This window comes from Propithecus coquereli, unplaced genomic scaffold (genome assembly GCF_000956105.1).
Source record: "Propithecus coquereli isolate 6110/MARCELLA unplaced genomic scaffold, Pcoq_1.0 Scaffold104, whole genome shotgun sequence".
Classification (NCBI taxonomy): Eukaryota; Metazoa; Chordata; class Mammalia; order Primates; family Indriidae; genus Propithecus; species Propithecus coquereli.
Window position 1 is genome coordinate 6,886,055 of NW_012134303.1, and position 18,620 is coordinate 6,904,674.

The following is an 18,620-nucleotide window of genomic DNA, read 5'->3' on the forward strand; positions in this document are numbered from 1 at the left end:
CCATGTAATTTTAAAAATGTAGTTAATGTTGAGGTCTGATGCAGTCCTGTTCGGATGCAGTGGAATTCGATGGGGGTGGGAGTATTTTGTGGAACTCTGGAGCTGCAATAAGTGTTTAGATCAGAACTAGGACAGAGCAAAAAAGCTGACAGAAACTCCTGGAGAGGTTTAGCGGAAAGAAAGGAGCTTCCAGGTATTCTAAGGGACTGTCATATAGACTCAGCCACAATGGCCTAGAATAATCTGCTGGGGAGCCTCAAAGCCTGTTCACTTCAGCAAGACTCCCCTTGGGCAAGAATTAGATGCTTTCCCTGTTCAACCAAACCCACGAGCCAGTCTGAGTCACACAACCCCCAGTGGCTAGCAGGGAGAATCCCACTCTAGTGGGAGGCTGAGTGACAAACCAGCTTAGAGACGGAGGGAGTACCACACCACATTAGAAACCTCAGAAAACGAAATCACCTGTAAAATCATTACTACTGCTTTCTATTTTCATGACTAAAATTTCGCTTAAACATTCAGATCATAGTTTAAACCTTGAAATGACAATCCTTTTTTTCGGATAGAATTTTATAGTTTACAAGGTCTTTTCACATAACAGTGTGTGAGGTACATAGGGCAAGTATCATTTCCTTTTGTTTTACAGAGGAAGAAACCGATGCTCATGGAGTCACAAAAGTTCTAATGGCAGTGTTACGACTGGAGCCTAAGCCTCTTGATCCTAAAACCACAGCTGTGCTTTGCTCTCTCCCCACAAATACTCATGTATACCTTTATGATAGTTATATTTTTCTAGATGCATCTTATACAATCAGCAGAAATTAAAAGAGAAAAAGCATTCATCTAAAGCAGTGATTTTTGAACTCTATGCTCTAAGCTCACCTAATTAGCTTGATTTAATCATTCCACAACGTAAACATGTATCAAAACATAACCTTGTACCCCATAAGCATATATAATTATTTGTCAATTAAAAATGAAATTAAAAACAAACTAATGAAAACAAATAGCACGACACTGAAGTCCTGCTCTACACTTGGACAGTCTGAGTTCGTGATCTGTGAAGAAGCCTGGGCATCGTGTTTTAAAAAGCTCCCCAGGTGATTCTAACATGGAGCTGGAGTTGAGAACCACTGATTTCGTGCAATGGTTCTGAAACTTCATGTCCATAGCAATCACCTGAGGGGCTTACCAGGCCCCCATCCCCAGAAGGTCTGTTGGAGAGGGTCTGGGCCGGGTAATGGCAGGGAATGAACAAGCCTCTAAGTGATGATGATGTAGGGCTCCCCAGACTACTCCTGGAGAATCGGTGTCCTAGGCACTCATAACTCAAAGTCACTCTAAGCATGGTCCGAGGACCAGCATCCCAGGGGTGCTGCTTGTTAGACATGCAGAGTTTCAGGCCCCACCCCAGACCTACTGTATCAGAATCTACATTTTTAACAGGACTCCCAAGGTAGCTTATATAGACTAGACCTTTTCTTCCAAAGAGCACAAAGCACCTTATAGACAGACCATTTGAGCCCCCGATGAGTGGAACATCCAGGTGGGGGAGGGAAGGCGGTGCTTTCTGTGTCTTCATAGGCAGGGTATATTTTGTTCAGCCTTCCCCTGTGAGCTGGGTTAAGCAGGCGCATGCTGCTGATGTGGGCACTGGTGCTGTCCCTTCTACATCCCCCATCATACACGACTTGCTTGACTGCAGCTGGTGAACTGCAGCCTGAGAACTTCTGTCTTGGTTTCAGAGCTAGAGGCACCAAAGAATGGTTCAAAGAAACCAAATTGAAAACCTCACACTTAAAAAGAAAAAAAATGGCTGATTTCACACACCACAGCATTATTCCATGCTGGCTGAAGGATGTGGAGCAGTGTCGGAGCAGAAGTTACTCCCTGCCTGTGGAGGTAACCTGCGAGGGCAAAGAAGTAGATCCAGTGCTATCTTATCCCATCGCTCTGCTCCCCTTGTTCCTGCTTTCTCAGAAGACTGAGAGGTCAGGCAGGTAGAAAGCTGCTTTCTCAATTTTCAGCAGCTCTATCAGATCCCAGGAGAGGGAGGCACATCGGAGGATTTCTCCCTGGGCTAATAGAGTTAGTGATCCTGAGTTCGAGTGCTTCCAGTCCACAACTCTGGCCAGATAGTCTCTGCTGTCACTTGAGGTGGATATGGTTCCTCCAGACAGGCCACCTTCATTCAGCTCTCTTCCTAGTGGGACCTTTCTCCCAGTGAAAACCAAATAGCCTTCTTCTTGCAGAGCCATGGAGCATAAACAGAAGTTATGGTTCCCATTGTACGAGCATGAAAATAAAGGCCCCGAAGGGCCCAGTCACATGCCCGAGGTCAGTTAGAAAGCTAGTGGTGACGTTTTCATCCAGTCAATAATGTATAGGTATATACAGCAAAGATACATACCTCATTAGGTCTGCTGGTAGTTCCCGAGCCCCTTTGTCAGTAACGGCAGCAACAATATCAACTGCCAGTTCTTGAGTGCCTACTGTGTGCCAGGTACTCTTCTAAGTGCTTTACATGGATTACTCTATTTAGTCCTTACCGTAAACTTATGAGGAAAGGTGCTGTTATTATTCCCAAGATCAAGGTGCCAGCAGGGTTGGTTTCCTCTGAGGCCTCTCTCCTTGGCTTGCAGATGGCCACCCTCTTGCTGCCTCTTCCTGTGATCGCCTCTCTGTGCACACAAATCCCTAAGTGTCTCTTTGTGTCGCCAAATCTCCTTCTCTTACAGACGCCCATAAGACTGGATAAGAGCCCACTCTAATGGCCTCCTTTAAACTTAATCACTGCTTTGAAGGCCCTGTCTTGAGATACTGTACAGTCACATTCTGAAGTACTGGGGATTAGGGCTTCAACATCTGAATTTTGGGGGTACAAAATTTCAGCCCATGGCACATACACTACCCTACGCCTGCAGTCCCCAAACCCTGGTGCTCAGACCCGTACCAGTCCATGGCCTGTTAGGGACCAGGCTGCAGAGCTCTGCCACCCTCCCACTCCCCACTGTCTGTGGAAAAATTGTCTTCCATGAAACTTAGGAACTAGGGGAAGGGGAAACAGCAGGAGGTGAGTGGCAGGTGAGAGGGTCTGTGGAAAAATTATCTTCCATGAAACTAGTCCCTGGTGCCAAAAAGGTTGGGGACTGCTGCCCTACACAGAAAACATTGTTTCTCCCCCCACCCTGCTTTCCTTGTCTCTCTCTCTTTCCCTCCCTTCCTCCCTTTCCTTTCCTCTTCTTCCCTTCTCTCCTGGCAGATACACTATTATGTCTGTTACATCAATAGCTAATACTTCCCAAATAAATGTCAAGCTATAGCCAACCAACTTACCAAGAATGTTCAAGAAATTTTCCCTGACATTGAAACTTCTTTGATGGATTGTCTCTTAACTAGTGACTGCAATCACTCTGGTGAATCTTTGCACTCTTTTTCTAAAACGATGCTGAGAAAAGCTCGGGCTGTTTCCATTTGCATGTGTCTTTGCGATTGCTTTAGGTCTGGTTCCTTTAGATGTTTGGGATCCCTCCTGGACTACTCTGGCCTTCAGGGCTTTTTGCTTTGCAGCCCCTTAGTTGAGCTCAGATTGACTTCAAACGAGACACATGAAAATTGGCAACTCACTCTTAAACCTGATGATCTAATTAAGCAGGAAGCCAGCTTTTGACTTTTCTTTTGCCCTTCCTTCTTGGCCCTTTATCTTTTTAATCCTTTTCTTTTCTTTTTTTTTTTTTTTTTGCTCATTAGCAGTAATGAGGAAGCAAGAAAAATAAAATGAACTAATTAGTGTGTGTGCCAGTACAACAGACATACATACACTCAAATACAGAAAGACAGAGTGAAAGGGAGCTGGAGGTAGTGGCCACAGTCAGCTAAAGGATTTGGGGTCATCAGTGAATTTCCGTGTGCTCTACTGTGCCCTGTGATTTACTGGCACTTGGATTTGCAAATCAGCTAGAGGATACCCAGGCTTCAGTTCCTTCTGGTTCACTGTCTTCAAAACTGACACCCTAGAAGAAGGACCGTGTATTCCAATGGCGGATATTACAAGTAAGTGCTCTCCGCAGCCAGGATTCTAGAGAAGGTCTCTTTCTGGCTTCAGATGAAATGTCTTAAGAGCAATTTCCAGTGATATGCCCTTATGTTTCTTAGAAGGAAGGAGGGGAAATGCATCATGGAACTACTGATTATTAGATTAGCACAGAGCTTAAAGCTTGTCTGATCTAATCTTATCTTCCAGAGGTAGGAATTTAGGAGAATAAATGACTTAAGAAGCCAAGGTGGGTGCCCCTAGAACCTGCATCTCCTGACTCAGACTTCAGACTTTTTTTTAATTTCATGACTGAAATTCAGAGCAACTTTGTATGCTGGTGAGGCAGAATGCTAGAGATGCTTCTTAGCTTCCCTTCATCTAAGAGTTACAGGCTTTTCTGAGTAGTGAAGAGAACTGTAGAGCTTCTTTCCAGATAAATGCACAAGCATACAATTTTGCAGACAATTCCAGGAGGGACACAGACTACCACCTCCTGTCCTTCCCCCTGTTTCTCCTGCAAGGTTATCTATGGATCCCATGTTCAGATCCCCCTGCATAGGCTATCAATAGTACATAGCTTAGAGAATAGATGTGTCATCTAGTTTATGAGTTCCTTATTATAGCCACTGGCCCTTTGTTGTGATGGTCATGCTGGGTTCCTTATCTATGCCTGTGACTTTGCAAAGAACATCATCCAATCCAGGCTATACCACCTTTTGGAAAGTAAAAGCCAAGAGGTGGGAGCTAGGTAGGGTGCCCATGGAACCTGGTTACATATTATGTTTTCAGTTACAGTTCCAACCTTGCAAAGCTGATAATCTAGTCCTGCAATGAGGCATGGGGCCCATGGTGCATCGCTAGCCCTCTCCTTTTTGCCCTCTAACCCCTATGAGAATTTCTTCTGAATGTGGAGTGTTCTCACTGAGGGAGACTAGATATAGAAAAGAAACTTAAGGCACTGTATCAGACCCCTTTCCAGACCCAGACTGAAGACTCTAGCCTGGCCTGTATTTATGTTCGCAGCCTTCTGTCTAATACTAGTAGTATAAGAAGAAGAGTGCTAATGATTCTTTTCATCAAGCTCCTTTCTTCTTCAAGGCCCAAAGCCTTGAGTATATTATTATCTTATTATCAAAATTGCCCATTATTGTGTATCCACGTTGATCTATTATGTTCCTTTTTTCCCCTTTTACCACCACTCTCCTTCTGCCCAGTTTTTTTTTTTTTCCTGTTGGATGGTTCTTTTTGACTGTTCTTAACTCTCAGACTGAGTGGAAGAAGTTAGTAATGATTTTGTCATCACCGGGTCATCTACCCACCATTCACAAACATGACCTCAATGTTCTTAGGATGCAGCTTTGTTACCAGCACACCTTGTACCTGTGTGTGCTGCTGGGAAAACTTTACTGTCACCAATGCAAATAGGATTGAGAATCTCACTCTTCGCTAATTGGCACATTGAAATGTGTTAATTGACCTAGAAAAGTTATTTCTGTGACTGGCAAATTGAGCTATTTAAAAAAGTTATAGTTTGGATTTTGGACTTGAACTGAGGACACAGTGTCCCTTTGCTTTCCTGAGGTCACTTAAAATATAAAAAGCTTGGTTTCAAAAGAGGTCTTAACTTTCTGAAGAATAGATTGAGGCCAAATTGTGCCTCAACCTTTTACAAAGGCCGGATGTTTCTGATCAGATGAATGCAATGTGTCTGAGGAGGTGGGGAGTGTTGAGAAGAGTGTGGGATTCCTTGTCCAAGCCAAATTCTATGGACTACCCTAGACTATGTCTAATTACTACCTTTATTTTAAGATTAAGCCTTGAGGTCTTACATCCTCCATGAATCTAGCCTGGATCACACCAGTCAATCCACAAATTTTTACTGATCACTTTTCTGTGAGAAAAAGAGATGCAAAAATGGCCAGAGTACATTCCTGGCCCTCAAGGAACTTGGAGTTTAGTTATAAAGATAAGGTGTCAATGCCTGAGAAGTTATGGCAGTATTAAAGGTGAAATTATGAAAAAGGAAAATCACAAGGCAGTTCAGTCTTGATTGCTAGATTGCAGTTCTCTGTTTCAAGAAGTAAGAGGATTAATATTAGCATTCACTGAGCACATACTATTTGTCAGGTAATTCACATATATTTTCATTTAATTCTCATAGGAACCCCATTTTATGTATGAGGAAACTGAGATTCAGAGAGATGGAATGACTTGCTCAGAGATACATGGTTTGTAATTGCTAAAGCTAAACCTGTGCACTTTGCACCCTAACACACAACCCGGAATGATTGCTGGCTTAAGTGATCCAGAAAGGCTTCACTGAGAAAGTCTAAGCTGATCCTTGAAGGATGATTAGAATGTGCATGCAAATTACAGAGGAAGAAGGCAGTTCACGCTAAGGGAATGTCTTGGCATGGAGGTGTAGGAAACAGTAAATTTAGCATTGAGATTCTGAAGAGCAGGGTGGGGATTCATGGATTCTAGTTGTACATAGAGACGTTATGAATTATTGGCAAATCACCAGAAGGCCTGTAACGCTGCTTCTGTCATATCTTTTAGCCCTTATAGTGTTTAGATTTTGTGTGTGTTTCCTATCTGTTCAACACCTAATAAGAATTCCTTACGCGTGGATGGGACTTTGCAATCAGAATAGCTTTTTCACAAATCTCTCACCCTATTGTAGTTGGTAAGAGGATAGGCTCAGGGATCAGATTCTCTAGGTTCTGAGGCAGGAGGATCGCTTGAGCCCAGGAGTTTGAGGTTGCTGTGAGCTAGGCTGACGCCACGGCATTCTAGCCCGGGCAACAGAGTGAGACTCTGTCTAAAAAAAAAAAGATTCTCTGTGTTCATATCCTGACCGGGCCACATATGTATGTGTGTGTGTGTGTATGTGAGAGAGAGAGAGAGAGAGAGTACAAGGGAGAATGAACTTAGATGTTACTTAACCTGTTGTGGGCCTCAGTTCTCTCATCTATAAACGGGGTGATAGTAGTGCCTACCTCATAAAGCTGTTCTGAGGATTAAACTAGTTAATATACGTAAAGCACAACCTCATTAGCTATTGATTATTAGTCTTTGACCCTCACTAAAACCCTGTGAAGTGGGTATTACGTGGCATGTAAGTATCTCAATTTTACATACTGAGCCTTAGAAAGTTTAAGTAACTTGTTATGTGGGCACACACGACATGACAGAACTGGCATGAGAACTTCAGTGTTTCTGATACCAAAGGTCATGGCCTTCCTTCCTCTTTATTCCTAATTATTTAAATTGATTTTCAAGCTAAATCAACTCCTTGTGGTAAATTTCATACAGTATTTATTAGTGATTTGGGAGGTCGATTTTACTTTTAGGATTTTTTTGTTGGAGCCGTTCAGTCAGAGGAATATAAAGAAAAAGCTAATCATTTTACGAACTTTCAGTCCTGTTGCCTCAGGGGTAAATTGTGTTGAAGGTTTGTGTATCTTTCCACACTTCTCTTTTGCTCATATATGCAGAGAAAGATTTTCTTATTTCTAGGGTTGTTGGTTTATTCTGGTTTAGGTTTCTTACACAATTGTGATTACACTATAAATATTACTCCAGTATATTTTTCCTTTAACCTAATACTAACATTAGATAATCAGTAGTCTCTTCAGGCATGAAATAAAGTCATTCTTTTCTAATAGCTGCTTAGCATTCCATTGTTTGATTGGACTTTCCTCCAGGTTCCCTCCGCTGCCAAGTAACTATTCTCTGTGGGTGAGGACAGTGTCTTTTGCTTTGTGACTGCCCCCTGCAGGGCCTCAGACTTATTACATTGTAGATACCAGACTAAAGCAATTCATCAGCCAACCTCAGGGAAATTCCAAGGTTCCCTCTCACTTATGTTCTGGGATCTTGGGTGTGAAGACAGAGGATGATAGATAAAATTTTTTCTAGCTGAATTATTTTTTTCAACAATGTAAAATAATGCTGTTTTCCTGAGTACAACAAAAGACATTTATTGTTGGAAATCTGTGAAATACAGAAAAGTATAAATAAATACAAATCACCACCAATGCAAAGGTGATTATATTTTCATATATCGAAAACAACAACAAAAAGCAGGAGGCTTTTGTGTCTTAAAAGTAATATTAATATATGTTCATAATGGAAAAAAAATTAGAAAATACAGAAAAACACCAGAGTAAAAGAAATCACTGAACACTAATGACTGTTAACATTGTTTGCTGCATATTCTGGTAACCTTTTTGTCTCTGCATAGATGTTAAGAGTTAGTATAGGCCGGGCGTGGTGGCTCACGCCTGCATAACTAGCACTCTGGGAGGCCGAGGTGGGTGGATTTTTTGAGCTCAGAAGTTTGAGACCAGCCTGAGCAAGAGCGAGACCCCATCTCTACTAAAAATAGAAAGAAATTGGCCAAACAACTAAAAACAGAAAAAATTAGCCAGGCATGGTGACACGTGCCTGTAGTCCTAGCTACTGGGGAGGCTGAGGCAGGAGGATCGCTTGAGCCCAGGAGTTTGAGGTTGCTATGAGCTAGGCTGACGCCACGGCACTCTAGCCCAGGCAACAGAGTGAGACTCTGTCTCAAAAGAAAAAAAAAGAAAAAAAGAGTATAGTGTAGTAGTCAAAAATGCTGACCTTGGAGCCATTCTGTCTATGGTTTTATGGCTGGCTCCTCTGCTTGTAGCCATGTGACCTTGGGTAAGGTGCCTAACCGTGCTGACTTCATTTTCTTATCTGTCAGTTGGTGCTCAAAAGTTGAATGGAGATAATGTGTGGTAAGCACTTAGCCCAGTGCTTGGCACATACTGTGTGATCAATAAGTGTCAGATGTTGTTGTTTGTTGTTCCTACCGTTACTAATATTATCTTAAACATTGAGGGGGCTCCTATTGGCATGCCCTGTTTTATGTTAGTCTTTAAGAGCTTTGGCCACAGCTCCCTGAGCTGTCTACTGATGGTAATGTGAAGGGGGCTTTGTTTCTGCATTAGCCTTCCTGAGTGAGATTAAAATTCTCTGGCAGGCTTTCCTGTCCACATTGACTAACGCTGCCTTTGGTTTTTTATATTTGTTTGAGAGACAGCCTGTTTGATTAGGGCACTAGCCAATCTGCTGTCTTCTCTCCTGACAAGTGAATTAGGCCTGCTCCTGTTTTGTTTGTTAGAACAAAGATCTTTTGGCTTTGTCCATAGGCCCCAGCCCTTTAGCCCATTGAGGGAGTGGCAGCAGTGAGTGATGAGTGCCAGGCAGTAGCCTGTTTGCCTTCAGAGTTTACTAGTTCGCCTGGGTTCTGTTTTCCTAAATCACATTAGAAGGAACAGCCTCTGGCAGTCTTAACCAATGTCTTCCTTCTCCACCATGAGCACCACCCTAAGCAATGTTTTTTATGCAATAAAAGCCTTATCTAGTGGGTTGCTTTCACTCTCCCGCGCTCTGTGGACCAGTGCTTCTCAGTCCTGCACAGTTAGAAGCCCTAGAGCTGTTTTCAGAACATTCCCATTTTTTTATTAGACATTATTTTATTTTTAATTGACAGATTGCACACATTTATGGAGTACAGAGTGACATTTTGATATATGTGTACAATGTGTAATGATCAAATCAAGATAATTAGCATGTCTATCACCCCAAACATTTCTCATTTCTTTGTGTTGGGAACATTCAAAATCTTCTCTTCTAGCTATTTGAAAATATGTAATAAATTATTGTTCACTACAGTCATCCTACAGTGCTATAGAACACTAGAACGTACTCTTTCAATCTTGCTGTAATTTTTGTATCCATTAACCAACCTCTCCCTATCTCCCGCCTCTCTCCCCAACCTCTAGTAACCACTGCTCTACTCTCTACTTCTATGAGACCAACTTTTTTTAGCTCCCACGTAAGAGTGTGAGCATGTGGTATTTATCTTTCTGCACATACCCATTTTTAAAAAGTACCCAGGCAATTCCAACGTGTGAAGCCAGAGCAGCTTTGCTGTACACCTTGTTTTTAGTTCTGCCCTGTTGCTGGCTCAGACTTGTGGCTTCGGAAGATTTAATTTTACCTCTTCAAGCATCAGTTTTTCCATTTGTCATATAGGATTAGTAATATCTGCTCTCTCTCTACCTCACAGATAGGGTGTAAAGAAAAGGGAACAGAGATAATAAAAGATAACAATGAAGAGGTAACAGAGCTTTGGAAAGCTAAAAACACTATACATATGAGTACTTGCCTTGTTCTCCCTCTCTCTTCAGTCGCTTTTATTTGGAGGGGGGATTTAATTGTGATATAGTTTACACATGATAAATCTATCTTTTTAAAATATACAATTCAGTGGTTTTTAGTGTATTCACAGGGTTGTGCAGCCATCACTACAGTCTAACTTTAGAACATTTTCATCACTCCCAAAGGAAACCGCTTAAAGATTAGCAGTCATGCCCCATGCCTGCTCTCCTTCCTGCTCCAGACCTAGGAAACCACCAATCTACTTTTTGTCTCTGTGGACTTGCCTATTTTGGACATGTCATGTAAATGTAATCACATAATATGTGGCCTTTTGTGACTGGCTTCTTTCACTTAGCATGATGTTTTCAGGGTTCATGTGTGTAGTTGCGTATATCAGTACCTCATTCCTTTTTATGGCTGAATGCTATTCCTTTATGATATACCACATTTTGTCTATCTATTGATCTGTTGGTGGAAATTTGATTTGGTTCTGCCTTTTGGCTATTGTGAATATGTTGCTATGAACATTCATGTAAGGCTATCTGTTTGAATGTCTGCTTTGGGGTATATATCTAGAAGTAGAATTGCTGGGTCATATGAGCACTCTGTGTTTAACCTTTGGAGGAACTGCCAGACTATTTTGCAAAGGGGCTGTACCATTTTATTTCCCCACCAGCAATGTATGAGAGTTTCAAGTTCTCTAGATCCTTGCTAACACTTGTTATTGTCTGTCTTTTTTTATTATAGCTATCCTAGAGATTGTGATGTGGTATGGGTTGAGTATCCCTTATCCAAAATGCTTGGGAGTAGAAGGATTTGGATTTTGGATTTTGGAATTTTTGCATTATATACTTACTGTTTGAACATCCTTAATCTGAAAATCCAAAATGCTCCAGTGGGCATTCTTTTGCGTGTTATGTCAGCATGCAAAAAGTGTCAGATTTGGGAACATTTTGGACTCTGTATTTTTGGATTAGTGATATTCAACCTGTATTTCAGTGTGGTATTGAACTGTATTTTCCTGATAACTAATGATGTTGAATACCTTTTCATGTACTTCCTAGCTATTTCTATGTCTTTTTGGGGAAACATCTTTTCAAGTTGTTTTCCATTTTTTAATTGTGTTGTGTTTTTTTTATTGTTTTAAGAGTTCTTTCTGGATATTAGACCCTTAACTGATACATGATTTGAAATGTTTTTTTCCATTCTGTGGGTTGTTGTTGCATATTCTTGATAGTGTCCTTTGAAACGCAAAATGTTTTAATTTTGATAAAGTCTAATTTCTCTATTTTTGCTTTGTGCTTTTGGTGTCACGTTTGAGAAACTGTTGCATAATCCCAGGTCACGAAGATTTATGACTGTTTTCTTCTCAGAGTTTCATAGTGTTAGCTATTACATTTAGGTCTATGATCCATTTTGAGTTAATTTTTATATATGGTATAGGGAAGGAGTCCAAATTCCCTTTTTTTGCATGTGAATATCCAGTTTGTCCCAGCACCATTTGTTGAAAAGATTCTTCCTTCTCCATTGAAATATCTTGGTATCCTGGTCAAAAATCAGTAAAAAATAAATAAATATTAAGGATTTACTTCTGGACCCTCAATTCTGTCCCATTTATCTATATGTTTACCTTTATGCCAGCACTATACTGTCTTAATTACCATAGCTTTGTAGAAAATTTTGAAACTGAAAAGTGTGAATCCCTAAATTTTTTTCTTCTTTTTCAAGATTGTTTTGGCTATTCTGGGACCCTTGCATTTCCCTACAAATCTTAGGATCATATTGTCAATTTCTCCCCAACAGCCAGCTGGGATTTTGATAGGGATTGCATTGAATGTAGATTAATTTAATTAGCATTGCCGTCTTAACAATATTAAGTGTTCCAGTCCATGAACACAGGATATATATCCCTTTATTCAGATCTTCTTTGATATTTTTCAACAATGTTTTATAGTTTTCACAGTATTGGTTTTTCATTTCTTTTGTTAAATATATTCTGATGTATTTTATTCTTTTTGACAGTATTATAAATGGAATTTTCTTAATTTCCTTTTCACATTGTTCATCGCAACTCTGGAAATACACTTCATTTTTTTGTATTGATCTTATATCCTGCAACCTTTCAAAACTCACTTAATTGCCTCTAATTTTTCTTTGTTTGCAGATCTTAGGATTTTCTATGTTAAAGAATCATGTCATTTATGAATAGAGATAGTTTTACTTCCTCCTTTCCAATCTGGGTGTCTTTTATTTCTCTTTTTTACCCAGTTGTCCTGGTCAGATCCTCCAGATCAATGCTGAATAGAAATGGCAAGAGCAGACGTTGCTGTCCCGTTCCTCATCTTAGGGGGAAAATATTCAGTTTTTTACTCTTAAGTATGATGTTAGCTATGGGTTTTTTATAGATGTCCTTGTCAGGTCGAGGAGATGCCTTCAATCATCTTTGATAAATGTTTGTTGTTGGGGAACTGAGGGTAGTAGCATGTTGCTTAATGTGGAGTTATTTAGTAATACGGAGTTTGGAATTGGTTAGGGTGAGAAAATGTCACATCTTCCCAAAGGAGGCATTGTGATGCCTTGGGAGTTCAAAGTCATCTCTGTTCAAATTAAAATATGGAATCTCAAGGCCAGGCACATTGGTTCATGCCTGTAATCCCAGCACTATGGGAGGCTGAGGTGAGAGGATCACTTGAGGCCAGGAGTTCAAGGCCAGTCTGAACAACATAGCAAGACCCTGTCTCTACAAAAAAAATATTTTCCAGGTGTGGTGGCACACACCTGTAGTCCCAGCTACTTGGGAGGCTGAAGCGGGAGGATCGTTTGAGACCAGGAGTTGGAGGTTATAGTGAACTATGATTGTGCCACTGTACTCCTGCCTGAGTGACAGAGCAAGACTCTGTTTAAAAAAAAAATACAATCTTAAGCATATTTAAAAGACAAGCCAAAGTTAATAGAGTTTTGGTTAAAATATAGTGATACTGCATTGTCGTGAAAGAACTAGAGAGAAATACAATAATATTTCAGGGCTGGCATATAATAGGAGCTCAATGCCTATGGATAGTGGTATGCTTAGGGTAGGTATATTTATCAGCTCAGATGACTGCCATAACAAAATACCACAGACTGGGTGGCTTAAAACAACATTTATTGCTCATAGTTCTGGAAGCTGAAAGTCTGAGATCGGGGCACCAACATGGTGAAGGCCTTCTTTCTAGCTTGCAGGTTATCGCTTTCTCACTGTGTCCTCACCAGGGTGACAGTGATGGTGGGGTCGGGGAGAGCAAGCTATCTGGTGTCTCTTCTAATAAGGGTACGGATCCCATCAAGAGGGCCCCACTCTCATGACCTTATTGAAACCAGATTACCTCCCAAAGGCCTTAACTCCTAGTATCACTGGGGGGTAGGACTTCAACATATTAATGTTTGGGGAAACACAAACATTCAGTGCATAATAATAAGTTTAAAAACTATACACACGAAGTATAGCATGGGCAAATTTGAAAATTTAGGATTTGTAATAGACAAGGGAGGGAATAGAGGGTACAACCAGACATTCACAATAATAGCTACCATCGTATTGAGGGCCTTCTTATGTGCCCAGAACTCAGCTAGATTCGTGACTTCCCTTATCTCAGCAGCCTTGAAATGTAGGTGATCTCAATTATAGAGGAGAAAACTGAAGCCCAGAGAAATTAATTAATCCATCCAAAGGCCCTCAGCCAGTGAGTGGCAAAGTTGCAAATTAGAAGTTAGATTTTTGTTCTAAAGTCTGTTCTCTTGCCACTATACCACCCCACCTCTCTCACTGTGCCCTGGGTCCTTGCAATGCAAAGTGTGGTCTGCAGGCCAGCAGAATTGGCCTCCACTGGGGACTTGTTAGAAATTCAGAATCTTGGGCCCCAGCCCAGACCTACAGAATGAGAGTCTGTACTTTAGCAAGAAGATCTCCTGGGGATTGGTATGGACATCAAAGTTTGAAAAGGGCTAGAAAGCAAGATTGAGAGAAAGCAAAATGAGCAATATAGTGTACAGATGATGAGGCTCAGAAAGGGGAAATGACTGGCCCAAGGTCGTATAGCCAGCAAATGGCAGATTTCGGACTAGCACTGAGGCCTTCTGACTCCCCAGCACTCTTTCCACCTGCCCTGCTGCCTAAGAACTGAATGGGATGTCCTTGGTTAGCGGCTGTTCTTAGGAAGAGATTGCAGGGTTAAGCAACTGAACTTTGCTCAGCCTGCTGATCTATAAAACAGTAATAGTATTACCTATACCTCATAGTTATTGTGAGGATTCAGTAAAATAATCCTTTGTGTCGGGCGGCAATTGAGAAGATCGGTGCAGTTTTCCATCGCAGAGGTGGAAGGGTAAAGTAGAGCTCTTCCTCATGCCTTCTCTTACCTCAACAGCTGGCCTCCCAGTGTGTCCCCTCCACTTCGGAGCTTGAGTGAAGTGACTGGAGACCTCAGGACAAATGATTTAGAAAGTCCAAGGGGAGGGTGGTCACTTCTGGGTCCCAGTACTGCATGGGTGCCAGTTGAAGAAGCTTTGGTGGCAGGAATAGGTCGGAGGAGCTAACCCAAGAAAGAAGTTTGGGGTAGAGAAACTTTATAAGCCAGAAAATTTTATGATGTAGTGGTAAGAACAGGAGTGTATGTATACAATTTTATATTATAGAACCATTGAAAATATGTGTAAAAGTAGAGAAAATGTACCCTAATGCATCCATCACCCATTTTCAACAATTGTCAACCCATAGCCTTTTTTTTTTTTTTAACAATATACCACCTTATTGCACCACAAATCCACTCTCTCCCCCCTCAACACAAACACTTATCCCTGGATTATTTTGAAGGAAATTTCATATAATGTTAACTGTAAATATTTCATTATGCATCTCTAAAGTGTAAGGATTCATTTATATATATATGTATAATCACAATATCATTATTGTACCTACAATAATTAACAACAATCCCTAATATCAAATATACCTAGTCAGAAGAGCACAGGCTTTTTTAATCCAGACAGATTGCAGTTCCAGTCTTACTTCTACAATTCTACAATATCAATTGCCCATCTCAGAGCCTGTTCTATATTGCCAAATGAGGACAATCATAATAATTCCTGAATCTTAAATAAGGTAATGCATATAAAGTGCTTACCACAATGCCTAATATATAGTATTAATAGCAAGTGCTCAATAAAGATTAGCTAAGGTTATTATTTGTTAATAACAATATAAATTATTTGTGTTGCTATTAAGGTGTCTTTGAGATTAGTTTTGACATAGAATCCAGAGACAGATTTGGAGCCTAGCAAAAGGATTTTTTTGGAGGGGAAAATAACAAAGACAAAAAACTTTCAAAGTGGATCAAAAAGCTACAAGAGAGCACTGGTATAAATTGGGAAGTGGAGCTAGAAATGATGGGGTCTTTGTAATTTCCCTCCACTGTATGTAGTTTATTCCCCTGAGATTCCTGTTCATTGTAGTAGAAGAGTGTGCATATTGAAAAGCTCCCCTTGTCCCCTGGAGGCTGGGGTGGAAGGTATAAATGCTGGCAACTATTCAGGGCAGGAAGGGGCACTGCAGTTGAAGGGCTGGCAGCCCTGGGAGTCCTGGCTTAGGAAATGAAGCCCCAGATTCCCTGGGTGGTCATGGGCTTAGAGCCCCACCTTGTGGGGGAATGGTCTGAGCAACCCTGCATCTGGTCATGGAGTCTGTGGGCATAAGGCAGGCTCACTCTGTTGTGTTGTCCTTAGAAACATTCCCCTTCCTCAGGGACAGCCTTGCTCTTTGCTGCCTGTTTCCAGCATCAGCTGAAAGCTTTTTAATAAACATGGAACCCAAAGGAGACATGATAAGGTATCTGATTTTAACTTGAAGTGAGAGAACACCAGATGTTTCATTCTGTCTCAGGGTTGGAGAGAGGAAAAGCAATTAGCAGCTGCTACTGATTTAGCAGCAGACACCTGCTAAATGAAAATCTGTAAAACCAGCCAGGCTTGGCAGCAGAAGTGTGTACACTGCTTCTTTGGCATTTCTGGGAATTGTAAATTATGTTGGCCTAAATGGCAGGGTGGGATGGAGGGAGTCGAATGAAGCTGAACATGCTCATCTAGATCAGGAGTGTGTTAATGTGTTTTTCTAAGATGGCAGCAACTTAGAAACAGCTATTTTCTTGGTGGATGGAAAGGAAGAAAGGAAAATGAACCTTCCAGAAGTTGTCTGGTTCTTCTCTGCTTCTGGCCTGGCTCACAGTCTGCCCTCTGCCCCATCCAATAGGGACAGATAGGGCTGAAAAAGGGGTGGAAGAATCCAGCCTCCCTCTCCTCTCTTCTGCTGGTCCAGAGCACACCTCTCCCTTCCACCAAGGGTGGTGAGCCTCAAAGCAGAAGGAACCCTCAACTTGGGGCTCGTAGTAGCTCCTGCCCCGGGGACAGTTACGGACTGTTGGCTCTAGAAGCGATCCGGACATCTGCTGAGTTTGTGCTTTGCTTTGTCTGGTAAAGAGGCTTATCCATGGCCTTCTGTCTTTCAGGATTCTTTTCCAAGTGGACATTAAGTACTGCTCTCCACCTCCGTTTTCCCAAGGCCCCACAATGAAACACAAACAATGGAAACACAAAGATCCATGAAGAGGGCTTTAGGGATCTCCTGTGACACAGCTTCTTTCATGTCTTTTAGCCCTTACAGTGCTTTGATTTTGTGTGTGTTTCCTATCTTGTCAACCTCTACTAATAAGAATGCCTTAGACATGAATGGGACTTAGCTACCAGTAAATATCTCACCTTCGTGTAGTTGGTAAGAGGATGGGCTCCAGGATCATATTCTCTAGGTTTGTATCCTGGCCAGGCCACTCCTGTGTGTGTGTGTTGTCAGGGAGGATGCCAGGTTCTACATGGGGTGGGTGTTTAAGATATGACTGGAAAGAAGGTTGATTGGTAGCTAATCTAGATGGTATTGAAAGAATTGGGCAACTCCCATTTGTGTCTCATACCACATTCACTGTACTTAACTATGTCTCAGTCTTTAAACTAGGCCAGAGGTCAGCTGTAACTTGGGCCAGAGGGGCGGGCCCTTGTCCTGTTTCGAGTCTTGAGCAAAGGGATGGCAACTTTCCTTGTGGAGCAAGGGCCATGGGGTGCTATTGGCAGATGGGCGGCCAGAGCCGTCCTGAGGAAATACTGCCTGGAGCTTTATCCTGGCAAGGTGCCTTAGTGTAGTTAAAGACCAAACTCCTGGTTCCAAAAGTGGAACCAAGAGAAGATTCTTTTTCTTTTAAGTGAGTAGGTCCTTAGGCAAGAAGAGTCATTCCAGATATGTTTTAATTTCACTAACAGCGCCCCATAGTGCCAGGGCAGGAGGGAAAAGGAACAGTGAGTCGAGGGTAGAGGGAGAGAGGGTCTCCACTCTCCAGCCAGAATTGGGAGAGTTCCACCTTCTCTGGTCAGGGGAGAGACAAGATTCCCACCGATTAGTTCTAACAAGTGAAATAACCACAGCACAAATATGTGTTCTGTAACACCAGGCTGCCATAGAAAGAGGGCTGGGGACCTTGTCTGTGATGGAGGGTGCTGGGTGCACTCATGGCTCTCATAAAAGCAGCCAGGCGTGCAGGTGCGGGGCCCTATGTGCACCAGTCACTCACAGATCCACTAAACGTATGTTCCTAAAAACCCATTACTCTCATAATAATTCAAGCCGGCATGGGGGCCAGAATTCAAGTGACCTCTCAGCAGTAAAATTACTTTTCTTTAGAGCCTAAGACTTACAGGTCTAAACTAATATGAAGATTTTGATCTGATGACCAGAGAGAAGGTTTCCTCACAAGACTGCATTCGTTTAGAAGTCCTGGGCCTTACATGGCAGTGGGGGTCGGTGTGGGGGTGGTTCCAGGGACTCTATTAATGAAGGGGGTTGGGTAGGGCTCAAGCCTCTCTGCTCATTCCCAATTCCAGCACACACACAAGAGCCCGCTTCTCAGCACAGGTGACAGTGACTGCTGTGTGTCACTTGGACTGTCACACGTTGATACAGGTTCATTCACAATGAAGATATAATTTTACTATATTCTGTCTTCCATTGTTGCTTTGAAAAGCCAGCGGTCGGTTTTAACCTTCACTCCTTTGAAAGTTATCACTCTTTGCTTTCAGGTCACTTTTGAGATTTTTGTGTGTGTATGTGTGTGTGTGTGTGTGTGTTTGGTATTCTGTAGTTTTGCTATATATTTCAGTATTGATTTGTTTTTGCTTGTTCTGTATGAGAGTCTTTGAGCTTCTTGAGTCTATGGATATATGTCTTTCTCATCAGGTTTCTGAACATTCTGATCTGTGATAATTTTTTTTGTTTTTGAGACAGAGTCTCACTGTGTTGCCCGGGCTAGAGTGC

At 41.8% G+C, this 18,620-nt stretch overlaps 1 protein-coding gene across 8 annotated transcripts in view; it reads left to right on the forward strand.

Annotated features, from left to right (window-relative positions):
• Nucleotides 1–18,620, forward strand: part of TMEM164 (transmembrane protein 164) — a 158,166-nt gene that overhangs the window by 84,914 nt on the left and 54,632 nt on the right. Inside the window, exon 5 of one of the 8 annotated variants that reach the window (XM_012645623.1) lies at nucleotides 647–854. The exons of the other annotated variants lie outside the window; for them this stretch is intronic. Within the exon in view, the coding sequence (XP_012501077.1) occupies nucleotides 647–685 (39 nt within the window). The 3' untranslated portion in view covers nucleotides 686–854. Of the gene's footprint in view, nucleotides 1–646; nucleotides 855–18,620 lie in introns of those variants that run through there. 8 annotated transcript variants of the gene reach the window in all.